General features: G+C 39.8%; 1 protein-coding gene across 1 annotated transcript in view; it reads left to right on the top strand.

The window, feature by feature from the left end:
- The window catches only part of LOC126106393 (E3 ubiquitin-protein ligase UHRF1-like), a 180,483-nt gene extending 157,379 nt beyond the window's left edge, over nucleotides 1–23,104 (top strand). Inside the window, exons 11-14 of the mRNA XM_049912661.1 lie at nucleotides 306–641; nucleotides 10,031–10,129; nucleotides 17,892–18,034; nucleotides 21,806–23,104. Of these exons, the coding sequence (XP_049768618.1) occupies nucleotides 306–641; nucleotides 10,031–10,129; nucleotides 17,892–18,034; nucleotides 21,806–21,830 (603 nt within the window). The 3' untranslated portion in view covers nucleotides 21,831–23,104. The remainder of the gene's footprint in view (nucleotides 1–305; nucleotides 642–10,030; nucleotides 10,130–17,891; nucleotides 18,035–21,805) is intronic.
- The last annotated feature ends 417 nt before the right edge of the window (nucleotides 23,105–23,521 follow it).

A 23,521-nucleotide genomic window follows, 5' to 3' on the forward strand; every position in this document is an offset into this window, starting at 1 on the left:
ACCCGGCCCCATGTGTGACTTGCCTGCCCTCATCCACATCTCGGCAACTAGCCAGCCGTACACCGATTAACCAAAAAATCTGTATTTACATACGAATCTTAGCGGACGTGCCGGTTGTAATGTCACACCTGATACCAAAATACTTAGAAAATATTTGTAGACAACTTCCGAAATTTTATCAGGGGTGTACTTTTTCACTCTGTATGTGATTTAAATCACCATCTGCTGTGGTGGTGGGGGGGGGGAGTCTGGAGTAACCCTTTATACATGTAATGTAATAAACTCGAATTTACTTTCTGTTGCAGTATCCAGAAAATTACAATCCGACACTGTCCGAGAAGAAGTCGGAGAAAAGTTCCAAGAAGTTAGAAAAAAGTCCCAAGAAGCCGATAGAAAAACCTGTGACTAATGAGAATGAAGAAAAGAGTTTGCGTATAAGTATTAAAACTGAACTGTCTGAAAATTATGCAAGCATAGAAGAAAGCCACATGATGGATGAGAATGAAGAAGACAGTTTGAATAAAAGGATTAAACCTGAACCGTATGAAATTGATCCAAGAATAGAAGACATCATTGCTAAAGATGAGCAAAATAAGGAGCTGTGGCAGCACTGCAGCTTTTATCTTAGAGATGGGAAGATGGTAAGGTCTAGTCTAGCACTCTGTCACATCATTTGTTAACAATGATTGAAAATTACCGATTCCTCGTGCCACTGAACTGTCTTCACTGTATACAGTTTTTGTAATCATATATGAATTGTAATAAAACTGCTCTTGTTCTCTGAATGTGTTTAGGTACCAGGTGCTGAAATTGTAAGTACACTGGTGAAAATGGAAAGCGTTACAGTTGAAGCAGCAGTCTGATATTTCTGAGATTTTATGGAGTTGTTCATCACATGGCAGGTGTTGAATGATTATATTGCCTGTATTCAATGTGGCATGAAAGCAGGCAGCTTTCAAATGTCATCTTGAGGAATCTCTTGCCATTTCTGAAACACTCGTTGTATAGATTCATAAAAATTGCTGGCTGGAGGCTAGTATGAACTTGTCTTCCCATTGCATTCCAGATGTAGTCTTCATCTTCATCTTCAGTGTCTCCTGTAGGAGTTAGCCATTTTTGATCTCCACAGGCCTCTTTTGTTCCAGCCACCTGGTTATAGATTTCAGTGTTCCATTGATTCCCTGTGTGTATTTTCACTGTCTTCTCTCCTCATTATTCTGGGTGCCTCCCAGTTTAAAATCTTCTGTGGGAATTCTCTCTACCTGCTGTTAATGCTGAAGCATTCTTCTTCTCCAAAGGTTTTGTTATGGAGCATGTTATCGCCACACTTCTTTCTTTCATATCCTATCATGTATCGGTAACTGTGGACATAATCTCATTTCCTCCATTTCCACTGTTCTAATTTTCTCCCTAACTTTCCTTGTTTGAGGCCACTCCCTACAGTACTAAGTTCTCCACCACACTGAATTGTCCTTTTATGTAAAGGAAAGTTGACCCCCGCCATATAGCGGAGATGCTAATTTGCAGATAAGCCCAATAAAATGACTGTCACAAATAAAGCTTTTGGCCTTCATCAAAAATAGATCTCTCTCTCTCTCTCTCTCTCTCTCTCTCTCACACACACACACACACACACACACACACACACACACACCTACACACCTCATACATACGACTGCAGTCTCAGGCAACTGTAGCCACACTGACAGAGAGAGAGAGAGAGAGAGAGAGAGAGAGAGAGAGAGTGAGCGAGCGTTGTCTGTTTTTGACGAAGGCTTTATGGGCCGAAAGCTTTATTTGTGACAATCCTTCTGTTACGCCTATCTGTGACTCAGCACTTCCGCTATATGATGAGCAGCAATTTTCCCTTTCATAATATTGTTACATTCCATCCTGGATTTTCCATTGTTTGAATTATTATTTTCTTAGTGTCTTTCCAAATATTATTATTCCATGTTATATCATGCAAAGCTTTGGTAACACACTTACCTGTTGCTACTCTGAAACTAATATCCTCATCCATGCACCAGAGTTTACTGTTATTGCTCCCAAATATTTGTAGCTTCTGCAGGGTTCTGTTTCCCTTCCTCCATGTCCCAAACACACACACTCTGTCTTCACCTGAATTATCCCCAAATCCCATTTGCTATACTCTTCAAGCTTTCTGGGCATTTATTTCATACCCTCTTCATCTTGGAAGAATATTACCTGCGATCTTCAAATAAAAGAGAGTGGAGAGTATTATTACCGATCTTTATTCCCACTGCTGAGTATTTGCTATACCAGCCCCATAGGTGTGCATGCGCACACACGTAGGTGTGCATGCGCACACACGTAGGTGTGCATGCGCACACACGTAGGTGTGCATGCGCACACACGTAGGTGTGCATGCGCACACACGTAGGTGTGCATGCGCACACACGTAGGTGTGCATGCGCACACACGTTGGTGTGCGCGCGCGCGCGCGCGCACACACACACACACACACACACACACACACACACACACACACACACACACCTCTGTTCCCCCATATAGGGGGTTAGGTGTACGTATACTTTTTTTTTTAGCTCGTCAGAGGATAATTCTGAAAACTAGCAAGTTTTCTTTCTTTTGTGTGTGCCTATTACTCTTTACTTATCACTGGCGTCTGGAATTTTTTGAAGCTGTGCATGCCTTTTCTATTGAGGGAACATTGTCTCGCTGTCAACAATTCTCAAATGCTATTGGTCACACACTGAGTTAGTGTGAGAGAGCCATTGGGCAGTAGTTGCGCACAGCTGCATCTCAGGTATATAGTATGAAGCATTTCTTACAAAGTTTAATTAAGAGTTGAAGTGTTATTTTGGTTTTTAGGGGAAAAGTGTTCGAATAGTTCAGTTATTTTATGGAAAGGCTTGCAGGATTACTTAAAGCATTTATTAATGATTCTGTCAACAGTGCAGTATTTATACGGGGTGTTCAAAAAGTGTCTCTGCAGTGCTGTATGATTGTTTGTCGCACGTGCCGTATGCTGCAGTGAATGTACCGAAATGAAACTCAGTGAAATACAAGTTATTAATTTATTGAATATTCATTTTTACTTAGGTAAACGAAACAGTGGAATGTTGGGAGAGTCCACTTGAAGGGAAGTAATCCAGGCAGGCGAACAATCATACGGCACGCGCCGCTAACAGTCATATGGCACTGTGGAGAGACTTTTTGAACACCCCATATTAGGTGACTGTTTCGAACCTTACATGTTCATTTTCAAGCCTGGCTTGCTAGTCGCCTAATATAAATACTGCAGCTGTTGGCAGAATTGTTAATAATCACTTTAAGAAGTTTAATAAAGTTGCTGGTTCCTGCCAACAAAATGTTGAAACTGAAGGAATATGCTGCATTAGTTATGAAATTTATGGTGGAAGAAATATTGTGTTTTTTAATAAATAACTTTTGTGGAGGAACATATTGATGGTAAAAGGTAAATGAAAAGGCTTCCATGACCAGTGATTATCTCTTTAATTAATGTGGAAACAATATAGAAATTCTTACTTCTGTATGAATTTGAAACGAGCTTAACTATTAAGAGAAGACTGTATGAATTTAGCCATTGCAAGGAAAGTGTGTGGCATGCAAAATGGACAGTAAAACAATGTAATTTGACACATAGATTGAAATTCTCCATCTTCGACCAAAAAAAAACATAATATTTGAAAAGTAGGACACATGTTTGTATAAGGCAAATGGTCAGGTTAGTTTCGTAACCTAGCGTGTTATCTCAGTAAAGCCACTGAACTCGAGTTGAATAGCTTCAGGAAACACTGTATATTTTCTTACTGTAACAACAGACAAGATGAGTAATATTACAACCTCAGTCTTTTTTCCTTCTCTCATTTCCACAATGACAGCCACTAGGAGGTGGTGTGTTTTCTTGAGAGTTTGGTCTCCTGATAGGTTCTGGCATTCATAGAATATCTAGATGATAATTTTTGTTGTGGCCGCAATGTTGTAGAGTTTCCAGTAACACAAGGAGAACTTTTTCATTATAATATAAATAATAGTAACAGTAAATCATGTCAGGATATTACATATTCATAACCCAGCTTTCCTAATGTTCTATGAAATCACTGGCTAACTGCAACTTACCTAAAAACATGATTGTAATTGTAATGAAAACACTGGCCATTGATGGAAAACTTTTTATAATAATGTGATTAATTCTTTTGGTTTTTAGTGTGCTGAATGCCAGTTGTTGTTGTTGTTTTTGTTGTTGTTGTGATCTTCAGTTCAGAGACTAGTTTGATGCAGCTCACCATGCTACTCTTGGTGTGCAAGCTTCATCATCTCCGAGTACCTACTGCAAATTACATCCTTCTGAATCTACTTAGTGTATTGATCTCCTGGTATCCCTCAACAATTTTTACCCTATACGCTGCCCTCCAATACTAAATAGGTGATCCCTTGATGACTCAGAACATGTCCTACCAGCCAATCCCTTCTTCTAGTAAAGTTTTGCCACAAATTCCTCTTCTCCACAATTGTATTCAGTATCTCCTCTTTAGTTACATGATCTACCCATCTAATTTTCAGCATTCTTCTGTAGCACTACATTTCGAAAGCTTCTATTCACTTCTTGTCTAAACTGTTTATCATCATTGCTTCACTTCCATACATGGCTACACTCCATACAAATACTTTCAGGAAAGATGTCCTGACACTTAAACCTATACTCGATGTTAACAAATTTCTCTTCTTCAGAAACGCTTTCCTTGCCATTGCCAATCTACATTTTATATCCTCTTTACTTCGACCATCATCAGTTATTCTGCTCCCCAAATAGCAAAACTCATCTACTGCTTTAAGTGTCCCATTTCCTAACATAATTCCCTCAGCATCACCTGATTTAATTTAACTACATTCCATTATCCTCATTTTGCTTTTGTTGATGTTCATCTTATATCCTCCTTTCAAGACACTATCCATTCCTTTCAACTGTTCTTCCAGGTCCTTTGCTGTCTCTGACAGAATTACAATGTCATCGGCGAACCTTAAAGTTTTTATTTCTTCTCCATGAATTTTAATTCCTACTCAACATTTTTCTTTTGTTTATAATAGAGGGAAACATTCCACGTGGGAAAAATATATTTAAAAAGAAAGATGATGAGACTTACCAAACAAAAGCGCTGGCAGGTCGATAGACACACAAACAAACACAAACATACACACAAAATTCTAGCTTTTGCAACCAACGGTTGCCTCGTCAGGAAAGAGGGAAGGAGAAGGAAAGACAAAAGGATATGGGTTTTAAGGGAGAGGGTAAGGAGTCATTCCAATCCCGGGAGCGGAAAGACTTACCTGTCCTTTTTCCCCCCTAAGGTAAGTCTTTCCGCTCCCGGGATTGGAATGACTCCTTACCCTCTCCCTTAAAACCCATATCCTTTTGTCTTTCCTTCTCCTTCCCTCTTTCCTGACGAGGCAACCGTTGGTTGCGAAAGCTAGAATTTTGTGTGTATGTTTGTGTTTGTTTGTGTGTCTATCGACCTGCCAGCGCTTTTGTTTGGTAAGTCTCATCATCTTTCTTTTTAAATATATTTTTCTTTTGTTTCATTTATTGCTTGCTCAGTACATAGATTGACTAACATCGGGGATAGGATATGACCCAGTCTCACTCCCTTCCCAACCACTGCTTCCCTTTCATGCCCCTCGACTCTTATAACTGCCATCTGGTTTCTGTACAAATTGTAAATAGCCTTGCGCTCCCTTTTTTTTTTTTTCCTCTGCCACCTTCTGAATTTGAAAGAGAGTATTCCAGTCAACATTGTCAAAAGCTTTCTCTAAGTATACAAATGCTAGAAACAAGGTTTGTCTTTCCTTAATCTGTCTTCTGAGATAAGAGTCGTATGGTCAGTATTGCCTCACATGGTCCAACATTCCTAAAGAATATAAACTGATCTTTCCTGAGGTCGGCTTCTACCAGTTTTTCCATTAGTCTGTAAAGAATTCGTGTTAGTATTTTGCAGCTGTGACTTATTAAACTGATAATTCAGTATTTTCACCTCTGTCAACACGTGCTTTCTTTGGGATTGGAAGTGTTCTTCTTGAGGTCTGAGGCTATTTCACCTGTCTCACACATCTTGCTCACCAGATGGTAGAGTCTTGTCAGGGCTGGCTCTCCCAGGGTTATCATTAATTCTAAAGGAGTGTTGTCTATTCCTGGGGCCTTGTTTTGTCTTAGCTCTTTCAGTGCTTTGTCAAACTCTTCACACAGTATCATATCTCACATTTCATCTTTATCTACATCCTCTTCCATCTCCATAATATTGCCCTTAACTACATCGTCCTTGTATAGACACTCTATATTCCACTTCCACCTTTCTACCTTCCTTTCTTTGCTTAGAACTGGTTTTCCATCTGAGCTCTTGATGTTCATATAAGTGGTTCTATTTTCTCAAAAGGTCTCTTTAATTTCCTGTAGGAGCATCTTATCTTACCTCTAGTGATATAAGCCTCTACATCCTTACATTTGTCTTGTAACCATCCTTACTTAGCCATTTTGCACTTCCTGTCGATCTCATTTTTGAGATGTTTGTATTCCTTTTTGCCTGCTTCATTTTTACATTTTCTCCTTTCATCAATTAAATTTAATATCTCTTCCGTTACCCAAGGATTTCTACTAGCCCATGTCCTTTTATCTACTTGATCCTCTGCTGTCTTCACTATTTCATCTCTCAAATCTACCAATTCTTCTTCTACTGTATTTCTTTCCCCCATTCTTGTCAATCATTCCCTAATTCTCTCTCTGAAACTCTCTACAACCTCTGGTTCTTTCAGTTTATCCAGGTCCCAACTCCTTAAATTCCCACCTTTTTGCAGTTTCTTCAATTTTAATCTACAGTTCATAACCAATAAATTGTTTCCAGAATGAGATTTTCACTCTGCAGCGGAGTGCAGAGTGAAAATCTCATTCTTGCCTCGAGTCTCGGTCGGGCACACGCTTTTAATCTGCCAGGAAGTTTCATCTCAGCGCACACTCCGCTGCAGAGTGAAAATCTCATTCTGGAAACATCCCCCAGGCTGTGGCTAAGCCATGTCTCCACAATATCCTTTCTTTCAGGAGTGCTAGTTCTGCAAGGTTCGCAGGAAAGCTTCTGTAAAGTTTGGAAGGTAGGAGATGAGGTACTGGCAGAAGTAAAGCTGTGAGTACCGGGTGTGAGTCGTGCTTTGGTAGCTCAGATGGTAGAGCACTTGCCTGCGAAAGGCAAAGGCCCGAGTTCGAGTCTCGGTCGGGCACACAGTTTTAATCTGCCAGGAAGTTTCAATAAATTGTAGTCAGAATCCACATCAGCCCCTGGAAATGTCTTACAATTTAAAACCTGGTTCCTAAATCTCTGTCTTACCATTAAATAATCTAGCTAGTATGATAGCAAAAACCTATTTCACCCACCATTTTATATAATAAAGACTCAATATGGTATTTTAAAAACTTCATTTTTAGTGATTTCAGTTTAATCAGAGGCTAGTGGTTATTAAACTTTCCAATTACCGTATTTACTCGAATCTAAGCCGCACTCGAATCTAAGCCGCACCTGTAATATGAGACTCGAAATTCAAGGGGAGAGAAAAGTTTTAGGCCGCACCTCCAAATGGAAACAAAGTTGGTCCATTGTAATATGAGACACAATTTAGGTCGAATGAATGACGATACAGCTACAGTAGTTTGGTTCGAGTCGAAAGCTTAGCAGTTAAGCTTTACCAGGTAGTCATTGCTATGCGTCAGGCGCTCTGTCCGTATTTATACGGATACCCTTCCTTTTTCACGTGCTTCGTCTGGTTTGAATCGATTGCTTATTTTGCTTTGATCTGATAAGAGCCGTTTTCAATGTTATAGGTGTTTACGTCAGTCACTGTAAGCTGAAAATGCATTACTATACTGTGTCATGCATTGTTTGTCGCATTCTGATAGTGCGTGTTTACGGCCTGTCGCTGCTCGCGGCATGGCTTGCTTTTGTTCGCGCTACCGCCGCCTACAATTAAAAAAAGAGAGGAATCGTCACATTAGCGAAACAATGGCAAGAGACTGCTATTTGTTGTTACTTACACTGCTGCTTTCTTTGATAATGATCAACAAGAACCAAATAATAGACTGCGTACAATATAACATGTTCTGAACGAAAGTTTGGCGAAAATTTTTCTCCGTTTGAAAATCTTTGCGGCCGCTTCTTTAGTACATCAAATTCTGCACAGAAATTACTCATCTTAGTTTTAAAAATCTAGTCAGTTGCCGTGCTTCATTTCTGACTGTATCACTATTAGGCATAAGAGTAATATGAATATAAACATGACACGTTACGTATATTCTTCCGCGTTTGCTGTTGTCTCACTCTAGTTTCGTAGTTTATTTGGCAGACAGGATTTAAATGAGATAGAAGCAAACACCAAAGAATACATGGCAAAATGTTTATATTCGTATTATTCTTGTGGTGAAGAGAACACTGCATGTGATTCACATTTCATCAGGTTCCTATTAGCAACCATCTCTTGTCACAGGTAGGAAAAAATTCAGAACGTAGAGTTGGCCATATTGACAAAAATCCCAGTATTACCAGTCAGATTTTTGTAGTACATTGAAATTTGAAGATGAATAATACGGAATTTGTATTTACTTTATTTGGATAATGTATGAAAATGCAGTGGTCGAAACTCGGGCGGAGAAAAATGCTCGTCTTCCAATTTTTTTTTTTTTTTTTTTTTTAATTTTATTTACTGACACACAGGTTTTGGCGCCAGTATTTATCTTTGTGCCTACAAAGGATGCATGTGTAGCGCTACATATATTCGACGACAGAAGTTAGTTGTGGCGGCACCTATCAACATTTTTCAGAACTTCCGCTTGCTTTGCACTCGATTCTAAGCCGCAGGCGGTTTTTTGGATTACAAAAACCGGAAAAAAAGTGCGGCTTAGATTCGAGTAAATACGGTATGCACCATTGGCATTGCTGAGGTGATGTGGCGTGCAGGTCTCAAAAGTAAAAATAGCTGCACCCTATCTGCAACCACAACCGAGGGATATCTGTGAATGGGCCAGACTAACCAGTCATTCCTGAAGAGTGGCAGCAGCCTTTGCAGTATTTCCAGTGATATGAGATGATAATGCCTCTTGTTTTGTCAATTATACTATTTCTCTAGATCCAGACATGTCCTGGTACCCAGCAAAATCCCAACCCATCTGCCTTGGTTTTGGATCTGCTGTAAGGCATCTTTGATGCTCCAAATCATATTTCCTACTGGATATATTTGTTGTACCATTTGCAGGCCACTGAGAGGGTCAGTGTAGATGAGAAACTTTGTACCGCAAAGGTGTCTCGCTGTACCATTGCCTGTAGGACACTATGCTTTGCCATTGTAATTTGTTCGTTGTTCTGGAAGGCCAACTCTGAAGACCCTACCGAGGAAAACAGCTTAACGAGCAGATGTATTACCCCATATAGATCCATCCATAGCTTTCTCTCGTATATACATGTGGGAAAAATAATAGCCTTATAACATTCTCTCAGAATACTCCAAATGTTACTTTTACATCTGACAACTGTACACCATTAAGAATGACATGCTGCATTCTGCCTTGTACGACATTTTGGAACCACTCACAAAACTAGTCTAATATTCCGTAAGATAATAGTTGGTTCACTGCAGAATACTATGTAAAGCCTTCTAGGTTTGAAGGAATAGAGTATCAATGTGAATGCTGTTATCTGCATATTTCCAGATCTTGTGGACGAATAGAACAAACTGTTTTGTAAGATCTCCATTTTTGGAATTCTTATTAATACTTGTAGACAAGTTTTTCTTTCCCTCTGTAATTTGGTTTTATACTTTTCCAACGTATCCTTCCTTCGCCTTTGTGGTTCTTCTCTCTAGTTCCATGAAAACTGCCCTCTTCCTTTACCACATCATGCCTCAATTGTTTCATGTTTAGTAATCTTCTCCAGGAATATAGACCTCACTGCATTTTTATTTCTCGAATCTACATTTATGCTTTATTTTACAGAAATACCTCAAAGCTATTCAGGAGAATTTTACGTGCATCTGTTGCCAAGAATTGTTGTACCTGCCAATAACGACACCGTGCAGCCACAATGTATGTTTGGTAAGTGACAAAAAGATTATGGTTGATCAGTTAATTCGTTTCATTTTCTGTCTATGGATACTCTTCACAATATTTATTTATGGTGTGGTGCAAATCAATTGATTTACAAAAAATTTTCATTTTTCTCATTGAGTTTTTGAAATTATGTTTAACTTAAGACTTTATATGCAAGGAGTGTTTGGAAATCAAACAATGGAAAATCTAGGATGGAATGTGTGTACACACACACACACACACACACACACACACACACACACACACACACACACGTCTGCAGTGTCTCAGACAACTGAAACCACACTGTGAGCAGCAACACCAGTGCATGATGGGAGTGGTGACTGGCTGGGGGTAAGGAAGAGGCTGGGGTGGGAAGGGGGAGGGAGAGTATGGTGGGGGTGGTGGACAGTGAAATGCCGCAGTTTAGGCAGAGGGCAAGAGAGAAGGTGGGGGGGGGGGGGGGGGGTTAAGTAGCGGAAAGGAGAGAAATAAAAAGACTGCGTGTGGCTGTGAAATGACGGCTGTGTAGTGCTGGAGTGGAAACAGGGAGGGGGCTGGATGGGTGAGGACAGTGACTAACGAAGGTTGAGGCCAGGAGGGTTACAGGAACGTAGGAAGTAATGCAGGGAAAGTTCCCACCTGCGCAATTCAGAAAAGATGGTGTTGGAGGGAAGGATCCATATGGCACAGGCTGTGAAGAATTTGCTTCAACTGGTCCTACTCAAGCCAACAAGCCACCTTCCTAGATGTTGACCCCCACCTCAGAGATGGCTACATCAGAACCTCCGTCAATATCAAACCGACTAACCACCAGCAATACCTCCACTTCGACAGCTGCCACCCATTCCATACCAAGAAGTCCCTTCTGTACAGCCTACCCACCTGTGGTTGTCACATCTGCAGTGACAAGTAGTCCCTCTCAAAATATATCGAGGTCTCACTAAAGTCTTCACTGACCATAATTATCCTCCCATCCTTGTACAAAAGCAAGTCTCCCGTGCCTTATCTTTCCTGTCTTCCACCACCTCCCCAAGTCCCACAGTCCGGCCACAGAGGAGCATTCCCCTCATAACTCAGTACCATCCAACTGAATTACATTCTCTGCCAGGGTTTCGATTACCTCTCGTCATGCCCCGAAATGAGAAATGTCCTGCCCACTATCCTTCCCACCCCTCCCACAGTGGTATTCCTCCGTCCACCAAACCTAGACAATATACTTGTCCATCCTTACACAACCCCTGCTCCCAATCCCTTACCTCATAGCTCATACTCCTATAACAGACCTAGATGCAAGACCTGTCCCATACATCCTCCTACCACCATCTACTCCAGTCCGGTCACTAACATCACCTACCCCATCAAAGGCAGGGCTACATGTGAAACCAGTCATGTGATCTACAAGCAAAGCTGCAACCACTGTACTGCATTCTATGTAGGCTTGTCAACCAACAAGCTGTCTGTCCGGATGAATGGCCACCGACAAACTGTGGCCAAAAAAAAACAAGTGGACCACCCTGTTGCTGAACATGCTGCCAAATATGATATCCCTCATCTCAGTGACTGCTTCACAGTGACTACTTCACAGCTTGTGCCATATGGATCCTTCCCTCCAACACCAGCTTTTCTGAATTGCGCAGGTGGAATTTCCCTGCAATACATCCTACGTTCCTGTAACCCTCCTGGCCTCAACCTTCGTTAGTCACTGTCCTCACCCGTCCAGCCCCCTCCCTGTTCCCATTCCGGCACTACACAGCTGTCATTTCACTGCCACACCCAGTCTTTTAATTTCTCTCCTTTCTGCTATATCCCCCCCCCCCCCCCCCCCACATGCACCTTCACCTTCTCTCCTGCCCTCTCGGTCTAAACCACTGCAGCACTACATTGTCCTCCACCCCCACCAAACTATCCTTTCCCCTCCCTGCCCCAGCCTCTTCCTTTCCCCATCCTAGCACTGGTGCTGCTGCTTGCAGTGTTGTTTCAGTTGTCTGAGACTGCAGATGTGTGCAAGTTGCGTTCGCGCGCACGAGCGCGTGTGTGTGTGTGTGTGTGTGTGTGTGTGTGTGTGTGCGTGTGTCTTGCTGACAAAGGCCTTAATGGCCGAAAGCTATAATTGTGTGAATCTTTTCGTTGTGCCTATCGCGACTCAGCATCTCCTCTATACGGTGAGTGTTTGGAAATATTGTACAGTTGCTTTGTTTTACAAATACTGCCCAGACTGCGGGCACATCCTCTTGTAGAATGGTGAATTGATTCTAGTACTCTGCACAGACTCTATAGATGTGAACAGTGCGTACGAAAAGCAGTGCTCGTTTGTAGTACGTAGAGAAGGATATGGGAAAGATGGAAAGTGACTGTCACAGACAAAGGTGGACCATATGATTTTTGTGGAATGATGGAGTCAAAACAACAGATATTCATAAACATCTAACTGTGGTTAGTGATCAAGAAACTCCTGCACAGAGGACTGTTTACAACTGGATAACTGGGTTCACTAGTAGAAGGGGATCTGTATGCAAAAATGTGAATACTGGTCATCCATCAACATTGTTGTCTCTGTGAAATATTAAGGTAATGTTTCAGTTGATTATGGTTGATAGGCACATAACCTTTGTTGAATTGGAATGGCAAACAGACTTGAACTGCCCATCACCACACACTGTTATTTGTGACAAATTAGATGTGAAAAAGTTGTGTGCATATTTGATTCTGTGGGACTTGACGCAGGCCCAGTAGGAGCACAGAATTGAAGTTTGTTTTCAACTATTGGAAATGAAGAACGAAGATCAAATCCAAATTTTTTTGAGAAACTGGTGACTGGTGACGAATCATGGTGTCGCTACCATAGACCTGAGGAGAAAGTCCAATCCGTGCAATGGAAACGCGCTGGGAGTTCTCGGCCCAAGAAATTTCATGCTGTTGTGTCTGCAGGTGTGCAAATGGTCCTTTGACACACTTGTGGCATACTACTAATGGACTGGCTTCCACAAGAGCAACTGTCAACAGCAGGGTGTACTATGACACCCTCACACAACTCAGAGACGGAATTTAGGGAAGGTGACAGGGAAAGTGGTTGAAGGGAGTGCTCCTGCAGCACAACAGTGCACGACCCCACATCAACAATGCCATGGCTCCAGATTTGACATCACCCATATTCACCAGATCTCGCTCCATCTGATTACCGTATTTACTCAAATCTAAGCCGCACTCGAATCTAAGCCACACCTAAAAAATGAGACTCGAAATAAAGGAAAAAAAATTTCCCGAATCTAAGCCGCACGTGAAATTTGAGAGTCGAAATTCAAGGGGGGAGAAAAGTTTTAGGCCGCACCTCCAAATCGAAACAAAGTTGGTCCATTGTAATACGAGACACAATTTAGGTCGAATGAATGACGATGCAGCTACAGTAGTTTGGTTCGAGTCGTAAGCTTAGCAGTTAAGCTTTACCAGGTAGATATTGCTATGCATCAGGTGCTCCATCCGTATTTATACGGGTACCCTTCCTTTCTCACGTGCTTCGTCTGGTTTGAATCAATTGCTTATTTTGCTTTGATCTGATAAGTGCCGTTTTCTTTGTTATAGGTGTTTACGTCACTCTAAGCTGAAAATGCATTACTGTACTGTGTCATGCATTGTTTGTCGCATTCTGATAGTGCGTGTTTACGGCCTGTCGCCGCTCGCGGCATGGCTTGCTTTTGTGCGCACTACCGCCGCATACAATTAAAAAAAAAAAAGAGAGAGGAATTGTCTCATTAGTGAAACAATGGCAAGAGACTGCTATTTGTTGTTACTTACACTGCTGCTTTCTTTGATAATGATTAACAAGAACCAAATAATAGACTGCGTATGATAGAACATGTTCTGAACGAGAGTTAGACGAAAATGATTCTCCGTTTGAAAATCTTTGCGGCCGCTTCTTTAGTACATCAAATTCTGCACAGAAATTAGAGTCATCTTAGATTTAAAAATCTAGTCAGTTGCCGTGCTTCATTTCTGACTGAATCACTATTAGGCATAAGAATAATACAAATATAAACATGACACAATATGTATACTCTTCCACGTTTGCTGTTGTCTCACTCTAGTTTCGTAGTTTATTAGGCAGACAGGATTTAAATGAGATAGCAGCAAACACGAAAGAATACATGGCAAAATGTTTATATCCGTATTCTTTCTTATGGTGAAGAGAATACTGCATGTGATTCACATTTCGTCAGGCTCCTATTAGCAACCATCTCTTCTCACAGCTAGGAAAAAATTCAGAATGTAGAGTTGGCCATATTGACAAACATCCCAAACAGTCTTGCCTGTCGGATTTTCATAGTACATTAAAATTCTGCTACATTCGAAGATGAACAATACGGAATTTGTATTTACTTCGTTGGATAATGTATGAAAATGCAGTGGTCGAAACTCAGGGCGGCTAAAAAAAAGCTCGTCTTCCACCTTTTTTTTTTTTTTACTGACGCAGAGGTTTTGGCGCCAGTATTTATCTTTGTGCCTACAAAGCATGCCTGTGTAGCGCTACATATATTCGACGGCAGAAGTTAGTTGCGGTGGCACCTACCAACATTTTTAAAACTGCCGCTTGCTTTGTACTCGATTCTAAGCCACAGGCGGTTTTTTGGATTACAAAAACCGGAAAAAAGTGCAGCTTAGATTAGAGTAAATACGGTATGCTGTATTCGATAACACAAAGCATGCGCTGCGAGGTGAGAGATTTGGCATCAATGAAGATTTGCAGGCAGCTGTCTATGAGTGGGTGCATAGTACCTCCAAACAATAGTTCTGTGATGCAATAATGAAGTTGCAAGGGAAGTGGCAGCAGTGTATTGGCTTTGATGAGGAGCATAGGGTGTCTCAAAAGAGTGTTTATATTTGATGTGCCAAATAAAGTAGAGGTTGAAGTGTATTGGCATAATCTTTGTTTATTATTGAAATATACAGTTTAGGAATTTACTTTTGAAAAGTAATGTCATTTAAATGCATTCCATGATGCCTATGGCACTCATTTTAACGATGAACAAAATTTCACACAACAGCTTTGCGTGTGGACACTGGGATGGCTGCCACTTCGCTACAATTATTTTCTTTCAGTTGCTCCAGAGAAGTTGGATTACTGGCAAACACTTTAGATTTGCCATATCCCCATAAGAACAAATCCACAGGTGTAAAATCTGGACAGCAAGGAGGCCAATTTATGTCACCCTCCTATAGATCAGGCTGCCAGGAAAAATTTTGTCAACTTGCAGTATAGACACATTGGATGTGTGTACTATGGCTCTGTATGCTGGAACCATGTCGTTAGGTTATAACCAGGAAAGTTTTGCAATTCAGGCACCAAAAACAAACAGTGGAAAATCAAGGACGGAGTGGGCAATTTTGTGAAAAGGATAGATTGCAAACACACGACCACTCTCTGGCTCCTGAGGCCAGACCACAATAAAACTTTAGCTGCAAAGAAAATACACCATTTACAACAACAAGACAGTGTGCAGGCAAGCATCTGCCAACAGCAAAAAGTGTCAAAAACTTCAGGATGAAGACTGTGGAGTACTTTTTGACAACAAACTGCTTTGGATGAGCGCTACTTAACAGTGATTTTGCTCTTGTCTGACTACATCGCGCATCAGTTCTGGGTATTTGCTGTCTCTGGCTGGCGAGATCACATGACACGAGCTATAATTGACTGACAAAAATGCATCATGCAGGGCAGTCTTGATTCCAGTGCTTCGGAAGTTACTGTGCTGTGTTTGCTGGAATTTTTATTTAAAGCTTCCTAATATGAAAATATGCAGTGTACCTGTTGCTGTGCATGAAATACACTACTGGCCATTAAAATTGCTACACCATGAAGATGACATGCTACAGACACGAAATTTAACCGACAGGAAGAAGATGCTGTGATATGAAAATGATTAGCTTTTCAGAGCATTCACACAAGGTTGGCGCCGATGGCGACACCTACAACGTGCTGACATGAGGAAAGTTTCCAACCGATTTCTCATACACAAACAGCAGTTGATGAGCGTTGCCTGGTAAAACGTTGTTGTGACACCTCGTGTAAGGAGGAGAAATGCATATCATCACGTTTCCGACTTATCATCATGTTTCCGACTTTCATAAAGGTCAGATTGTAGCCTATCGTGATTGCGGTTTATCGTATCGCGACATTTCTGCTCTTGTTGGTCGAGATCCAATGACTATTAGCAGAATATGGAATCGGTGGGTTCAGGAGGTTAATACGGAATGCCGTGCTGGATCCCGACAGCCTCGTATCACTTACAGTTGAGATGACAGGCATCTTATCTGCATGGCGATCCCTGAGTCAACATATGGAGACGTTTGCAAGACAACAACCATCTGCACGAACAGTTTGACGACGTTTGCAGCAGCATGGACTATCAGCTCGGAGACCGTGGCAGCGGTTACCCTTGATGCTGCGTCACAGACAGGTGCGCCTGTGACGGTGTACTCAACGATGAACCAGGGTGCACGAATGGCAATACGACATCGCGGTGAATGCACATTGGAAGCGTGTATTTCTCATTGCCATACTGGCGTATCATAGGCGTGATGGTATGGGGTGCCATTGGTTACACGTCTCGGTCACCTCTTGTTCGCATTGACGGCAATTTGAACAGTGGACATTACATTTCAGGTGTGTTACCACCCGTGGCTCTACCCTTCATTTGATCCCTGCGAAACCCTTCATTTCAGCAGGATAATGCACAACCGCATGTTGCAGATCCTGTATGGGCCTTTTGGGATACAGAAAATGTTCTACTTCTGCCCTGGCCAGCACATTCTCCAGATCTCTCATCAATTGAAAACGTCTGGTCAATGGTGGCTGAGCAACTGGCTCGTCACAATGCGTCAGTCACTACTCTTGATGAACTGTGGTATCGTGTTGAAGCTGCATGGGCAGCTGTACCTGTACACGTCATCCGAGCTCTGTTTGACTCAATGCCCAGGCATATCAAGGCTGTCATTACGGCCAGAGATGGTTGTTCTGGGTACTGATTTCTCAGGGTCTATGCACCCAAATTGCGGGAAAATGTAATCACATGTCAGTTCTAGTATAATATATTTGTCCAGTGAATACCCGTTTATCATCTGCATTTCTTCTTGGTGTAGCAATTTTAATGGCCAGTAGTGTACTTTCCAAAACACATTATTTTTTGCTGTATTTTTTTCCTAAAATGCCATCAAGTTCTACACTGGTGTATAAAACCCTTAAAATCCGATTGGTAAGTTTTACAGCTACAGGGAATGTATATTGTCATATGACATGGAAAAAAAGTGCTTTCACCTGGGGTATAGTGTACTTTCACGTGGGGGAAAAAGTGTGTTGTTATCCGGGAAATCTAGAAATTCTTTTTTCTTGCCCACATATACGCCCTGAGTCAGCACTCACATACATGTAAGATACATTGACTGAAAGTCATATAGTAAATCCTGATATTATGTACACCCCGAAAATGTCTTCATCTTCTATTTTCCCAGTAGATTCACCCAAATTACCTACACTCTTCCTTTTCTTCCAAGAAGACTATTCAGTTATATTCTTGAAAATTTCATTTACTTTTTATTTTATTGGTGAAATTTTGGGCTTGAGTGTCATGCTTGTAAGAAAAGAGAGTTATAACCCTTTATCAGTATGCTGTTATTATTATAATAAAGCTGAGTCATTGCGGATTTATTGAAAAAACAGTAAACTGACATGAGAATGATTGGTGTTGATCATTTTGCATTTATTTCTTTTCAGGGATGTCTGCAGAACTCTTTCCAGGCAGAAGTGTACAAGTGCCCAACATGCAAGGAAGACTTGCCTGACGGTTTCCCATTTGTTGTGAATGAACACTTGTTTGAAGCCCTGAAAGCATTCTTTCCGGGATACAGACCCAGCAAGTAGGTGTTTGTTGTACAGGCTCTGTGCGGAGCTAAAAAAATTCATTCCACACTTGGAAGCTAAAACTTGACCAGATTTTTAAAACTATTTAATCATCTTTTCCCCCCTCTTTTCCTCGTACACATTCATTTGACACCTTATATGGTAGAAATATTTAGTTCAACCTATGAAAGGCATTTCTTACACTTAATTCTGATTCTACATATTCTGTGTGTTTCTTTGTTTGTTCGGTGCTGTTTCAGTTCCATTTGTCCTTATAAGGTGAAACAGAAGGACTTTTCAACTGTGGAACGATAAACAAATTTATTGAGCTAACTTACTGAATTGGTAGATGTCTCATTTTGTAGCAAACAATCTCAAGTTTCACATAAAAATGTCAAGTGTCATTTTAGTTCAGTGTAATTACCATTTGTGATGCAGCAGACACCCCACTGGTAATTAATTTCTTCCCACACTCGTAGCAGCAAATTGGCCATAACTTGTGCAGTGGCAGTGCAAATTCAGTTTTTCAGATTGGCTGAGTTGTTTGTTAGGGAAGGAACATACACGTGGTCTTTAATGAAACCCCAAAGAAAGAAATCCAGTGGTGTCAAGTCTGGGGAGCGAAGTGGCCATGCGATTGGCCCTTCTCGGCCAATACACCGAGCTGGGAAGTGATTGTTGAGAGGCCTCAAATTTCCATGAGTAAAAGAGGTGGTGCACTGTCTCGGTCATTGATCTGTAAAATTAAAATGTTTCCAAGCATATCTGGATGCACAATATGCCCTGTACGAGAGCTGCCACCTATAACTTCACGTAACTAGCCCTGTCGCTAGCAGACACAACCCAGCCCCGATAAGAGGAAAATATGAGGGGAAAAAAAAACTTTGTAAATAGTCTTAAAAATAATGATTTGTAACATGAAGGAAAGCAGTGGTAACTCTCTCGCTACACAAAAGCTCAGGTTCTGGGAAATTACAATCAAGCACACAAATGGCTGCTATTTACGTAGATTGTGATTGGTGTAGTTTTTAAATACTTTTCCATTTAGTGTTGTTATTATGTTAAGGTCAGTAGTAGTGACTTTTAACATGTAGTTCTTCCTAACAGAAAAATGCAATTATGTCTTGTATTTCTGTCCAGCAATACCTAGATTAAATACAATAAATTGATCGAAATTAATATGAAATTATTTTGTCTAAACATGTATGTAAGAGGTTGCACTCTAGAACTGTTCCTGTAACAGAAAAATTTAATTTTTTTACTTGTAATCTTTTAGAGTAGCTAAGAATCACTACTAACAAAACACATCTGAGATCACTTGTTAACATAAGTCACAGACCTTCAGTGCACTCACCTCCCTATTGAGCTTTTAGCAAAATCACAGTAAAGGTAGTTATATTTTGCTACCTTCTTATTTACGCATAATACCTTCACCAAAAATCCAAAGTACTTTAGATGTATGAATTTTGATAGCTACAGTTGGTGATCTATTTTGTTGCTATGGCATCGCCCATCAATAATATAAATAATGTGTCTGTCTTTATGATACAAAACTGCATTTGTAAACTTTCAACTTTGGAACAAAAAGAAACCAGTCCTTCGTATTTTCTGTACCTTTAAATAGATAACTGACTCTTACATCCTTACTCGTAAATACTTTGGATCACCTATCCTGCATTCATTTGTCACTCGAGAATCACTTACTTTGACAGGTCTTTTCTACTTGTTAATATTGCACCGTTTAAGATCTCGCTTGTTTCTGCTGTAAGTTATTATTTCTCTCAAATTACAATTACTTAGTAACTTTGGGCTAAATGAGAATGCGGGGCTTTTGACTTTTGAACAAAATAACAGTTTATTCTCTCTCTCTCTCTCTCTCTGTCTTTTTTTTTTTTTTTTTTTTTTTTTTTTTGCTAGCTATGTACAGACAAAACTAATCCCCACTGTAAGTGAAATGAAGTAATAAAAAAAATCTAACAAAAATTGTAGGTGCTACCACCATTTTTACCTCAGTTTAAAACACATTTTGCAGAATTCTCAGCCACTTCAGGTGTTAGCAATCCTCGATCCTACTAACAAAACCTCAATGAAAATGTCACTCGTCACTATTTATTACAAGAATAATGGTTGCAGTGGAATTCCACTTAAATATGGTTCAGCTAGTGTCTGGATCACCATGAAATGTTACAATCGCAACTCTAAGTGAGGTAAACTATAAAGAAAAAACTACCGGTCTGGGTGTTCCAGTAACAACCTTCAAATATCTTCAAAAATTGAGAACTACTCTCGACAATAAAATAATTCAGTATCCACAAAATCCTGCTCACCTATCACCTCAAATACCAAATCCATCCAATACATTCATGACTGTTACTCTATGCCTCAGAGAATGCCTTCATCAAATTTTACATTTAATCACAGCATCCAATTTATAGGCATGCTACAAATACACCATAACTGGAACCCCAACTCAAATAACTTCAGTCCACTCGCTGAAATCAAACAATATTTTGTCGATTCATGCCTCTCAATCTGTAAATAGTTCATAGCTGTATTACAAGTACAAACTTAAAACCCCATTCAACTAATTGAAGAATATGTCACTGTGATAATGCTTCAAATCAAGGAGCGTAGTAAAATTAAATTATTTCCAATCTTTAATATCCATCACTATGTCAGATGCTGCAATCTTTCACCAAAATGCAGGCACTTTCAGTCATATTTCTAAAATTGTGGAAACTTTCCAATTGTGGAAACTTTCCACTTGCACCATAAATTGATACAACCGTCCAATTAAATAATATTTATAGCTAACTACATCAGCTCAAGTTAATGAACAAACAGCAACTACATGCCTGGTTCTTCTGACCCTCTACACATAATCTTAATTCCTCTTAAGTGTCTTTCCCTGTTCCTCAATAGTAACTGCCTTTCCTCAGGCATAAAACCATAGCTGAATCATTGACAAATGCACAGCGTCACCATTATTCCTCAACAATTACCAATAAGCAATAAATGGCCATAGATTGTTTTTGTAGCAGCCAGCTGGTGCACAATGGTCTCTAGCTCCACTGCTCTGCAGTTTTCTTTGGGTTCACAGATGATCTTTGCTGCAATCTCCTGAACATTCTGTACAAGGTACTCGACTATCTGCACAAATACACAAGACATACATTACATACAGAAAGGTAAAACTTTTTTACACAGAGGAAGCTATTTCAATACAGTGAAAGGAAGCTTAAAAAACTTAAATCACCAAAATGTGCGAAATTATTCCATCCCGGCACAAATACTGGTGATAGTTTTCTCTGTAAAGAAGAAAGCGCCATAGCTGGTGATCTATCATGTCACAGTGAACGACCCATCTCAACAAAGTTCTTGTGCCAAGGGTAAATTGTAGGCCTGCTTGGAGGTTCTGTAGTGTATTCAGTGTGAAATTCACACCGAACAGCTGTTGCAGAGTTCGTTGTATGAAATCGAAACACACAGTGAGCACATTCCTCACCAGTGAAAGTAGACATCTTAACTGTACATTACGCTGACGCTCCTGGTGGCAGAATGGGGTATTGATGTACTACGTGAATCAAACTTGAGACTGTAGCTACAAAATGATGAATATACAGATTCTGTAAGTTATTTCTATATCATTCCAAAGTTGTAAAGTACTTTTTGTTTCACCTTGTATTTATCTTAATTTATTATTATTATTATTATTATTATTATTATTATTATCATCATCATTATTATCTTTATTTATTTATTCATTTATTTATTTTATTTTTTTTAAGTGGGACAGTACTGCACTACAGTTGAGCTTCAAAGAAGGCCACGAGCAGGGTAGAATCATCAAGTATTAAAAGGGCTGTGTTGTATAGCTTAGGAGTTTTTGTGCTTGACTATACATTTAGTTGTAAGCATTTCATGTCATTTATATTGAATTTTAAAACAAATGTAAAACCAAATGTCCCTTTGAATGTGTTGCAAGTGCTGAGAATTTCTTTCTCATATTGTGTGCTATTACTGGAGTGATTTCACTTCTCAGATTTTTAATGATTTTAGTTCAGATTTGTTATGTTTGTATGTGTTACTGTCCAGTTATATGTATACTTGGCTTTCTACTGCACCAAGAAATGCCCTGTTCTGTACAGACAGTTCTGTATTGAACAGTGTAGACACTAATTACCAGTACATTGCTTATTTTATAGTTGGTGGTTTTTTGACTTACATACCAACTGTTTCTATTGTTCATTACTTAGTTCTACTGCGCTCATGTCGGGACTGCTTTAATAATTAGTTATGAAGAGATCTTTCATTAATATTCTGTTTTGTAATGAATTTATTGCTAAAGAAGCTTGAATCATATGTTACATTGTTTTTAATGTATACATGTTAATTATCAGTGTTCATATAACACATGTATTTTTGGTTAATATTGTGACTGTGATGATAAGTATATTGTTAATGCTATATTGCTGTATGAAAGGCATTGTATGCATCATCAATTTTTGAAATGGTGGTACAAAATAGCCAGTGTGTTTCCATGGATCCTTTTAACTTCCTTGGTAACATAAATAATTTATATGTGTAGAGTTTTGTGTAGCATTGTGAAATTTTGAAAATCTCTTAAATAAAATATTACTTGATAGTATGTGTGTAGCAGTAATTGTAACTATGTAGCATTTTAATTGATATTACTGATGTGTATTCATTTTTCTTTATGAAATATTGAGTAGCCATTCTTCCGGTATGCTTCATTCTGAAGAATTACATCTTATTATTCCCTTTTGATGTATCAGTAACTATGATTTGTAATCAAATTTTAGCACCTTTCTTGCCATAGTTTTCCTTTGGTCTGTAAAAATAGAGTGGCAGCGATATCTACCACCTCTCATCTTCCAGGACTGATTTTGAAAGCGTACTTTTTAACCGACTTAAGTTTTCACCTACTTAACTTTCAATTTACCCCTATTTGTAGTAACTGCTCTACAGAGATATATTATGGTTGTGCCAACCATATTTTCCCTACATATGTTTACAAATATGATAAAAATATTGCTAATTTCATACAGAAATCTCTCCCTTCCCCGTCTCCCCCCCCCCCCTCTTGCCCCTCTCTCTCTTTCTCACTTCCACCTCTCGCCCCCCCCCCCCTCTCTCTCTCTCTCTCTCTCTCTCTCTCTCTCTCTCTCTCTCTCTGTGTGTGTGTGTGTGTGTGTGTGTGTGTGTGTGTGTGTGTGTGTGTGTGTGTGTGTGTGTGTGTGTGTGTCCATCCCTTTCTCTTTTTCTTTGGATAAAAATTGTGTTGGTAATAGCAAACAGTGCTACATACAATGCTTCAAAAGTTTTATTTATTCAGGTAGTAGCACAGTTGCAGACACTGAAATGATATTTATTACATAGCTGCAAGATCTTATATACACAGTGATTTAACAGAGATCTGATATTTTTGTTTGTTTTATTCTTTGATTGATTTATATTGTAGGTTATTTAAGAAATGTATTGAC

This window comes from Schistocerca cancellata, chromosome 10 (assembly GCF_023864275.1).
Source record: "Schistocerca cancellata isolate TAMUIC-IGC-003103 chromosome 10, iqSchCanc2.1, whole genome shotgun sequence".
NCBI lineage: Eukaryota > Metazoa > Arthropoda > Insecta > Orthoptera > Acrididae > Schistocerca > Schistocerca cancellata.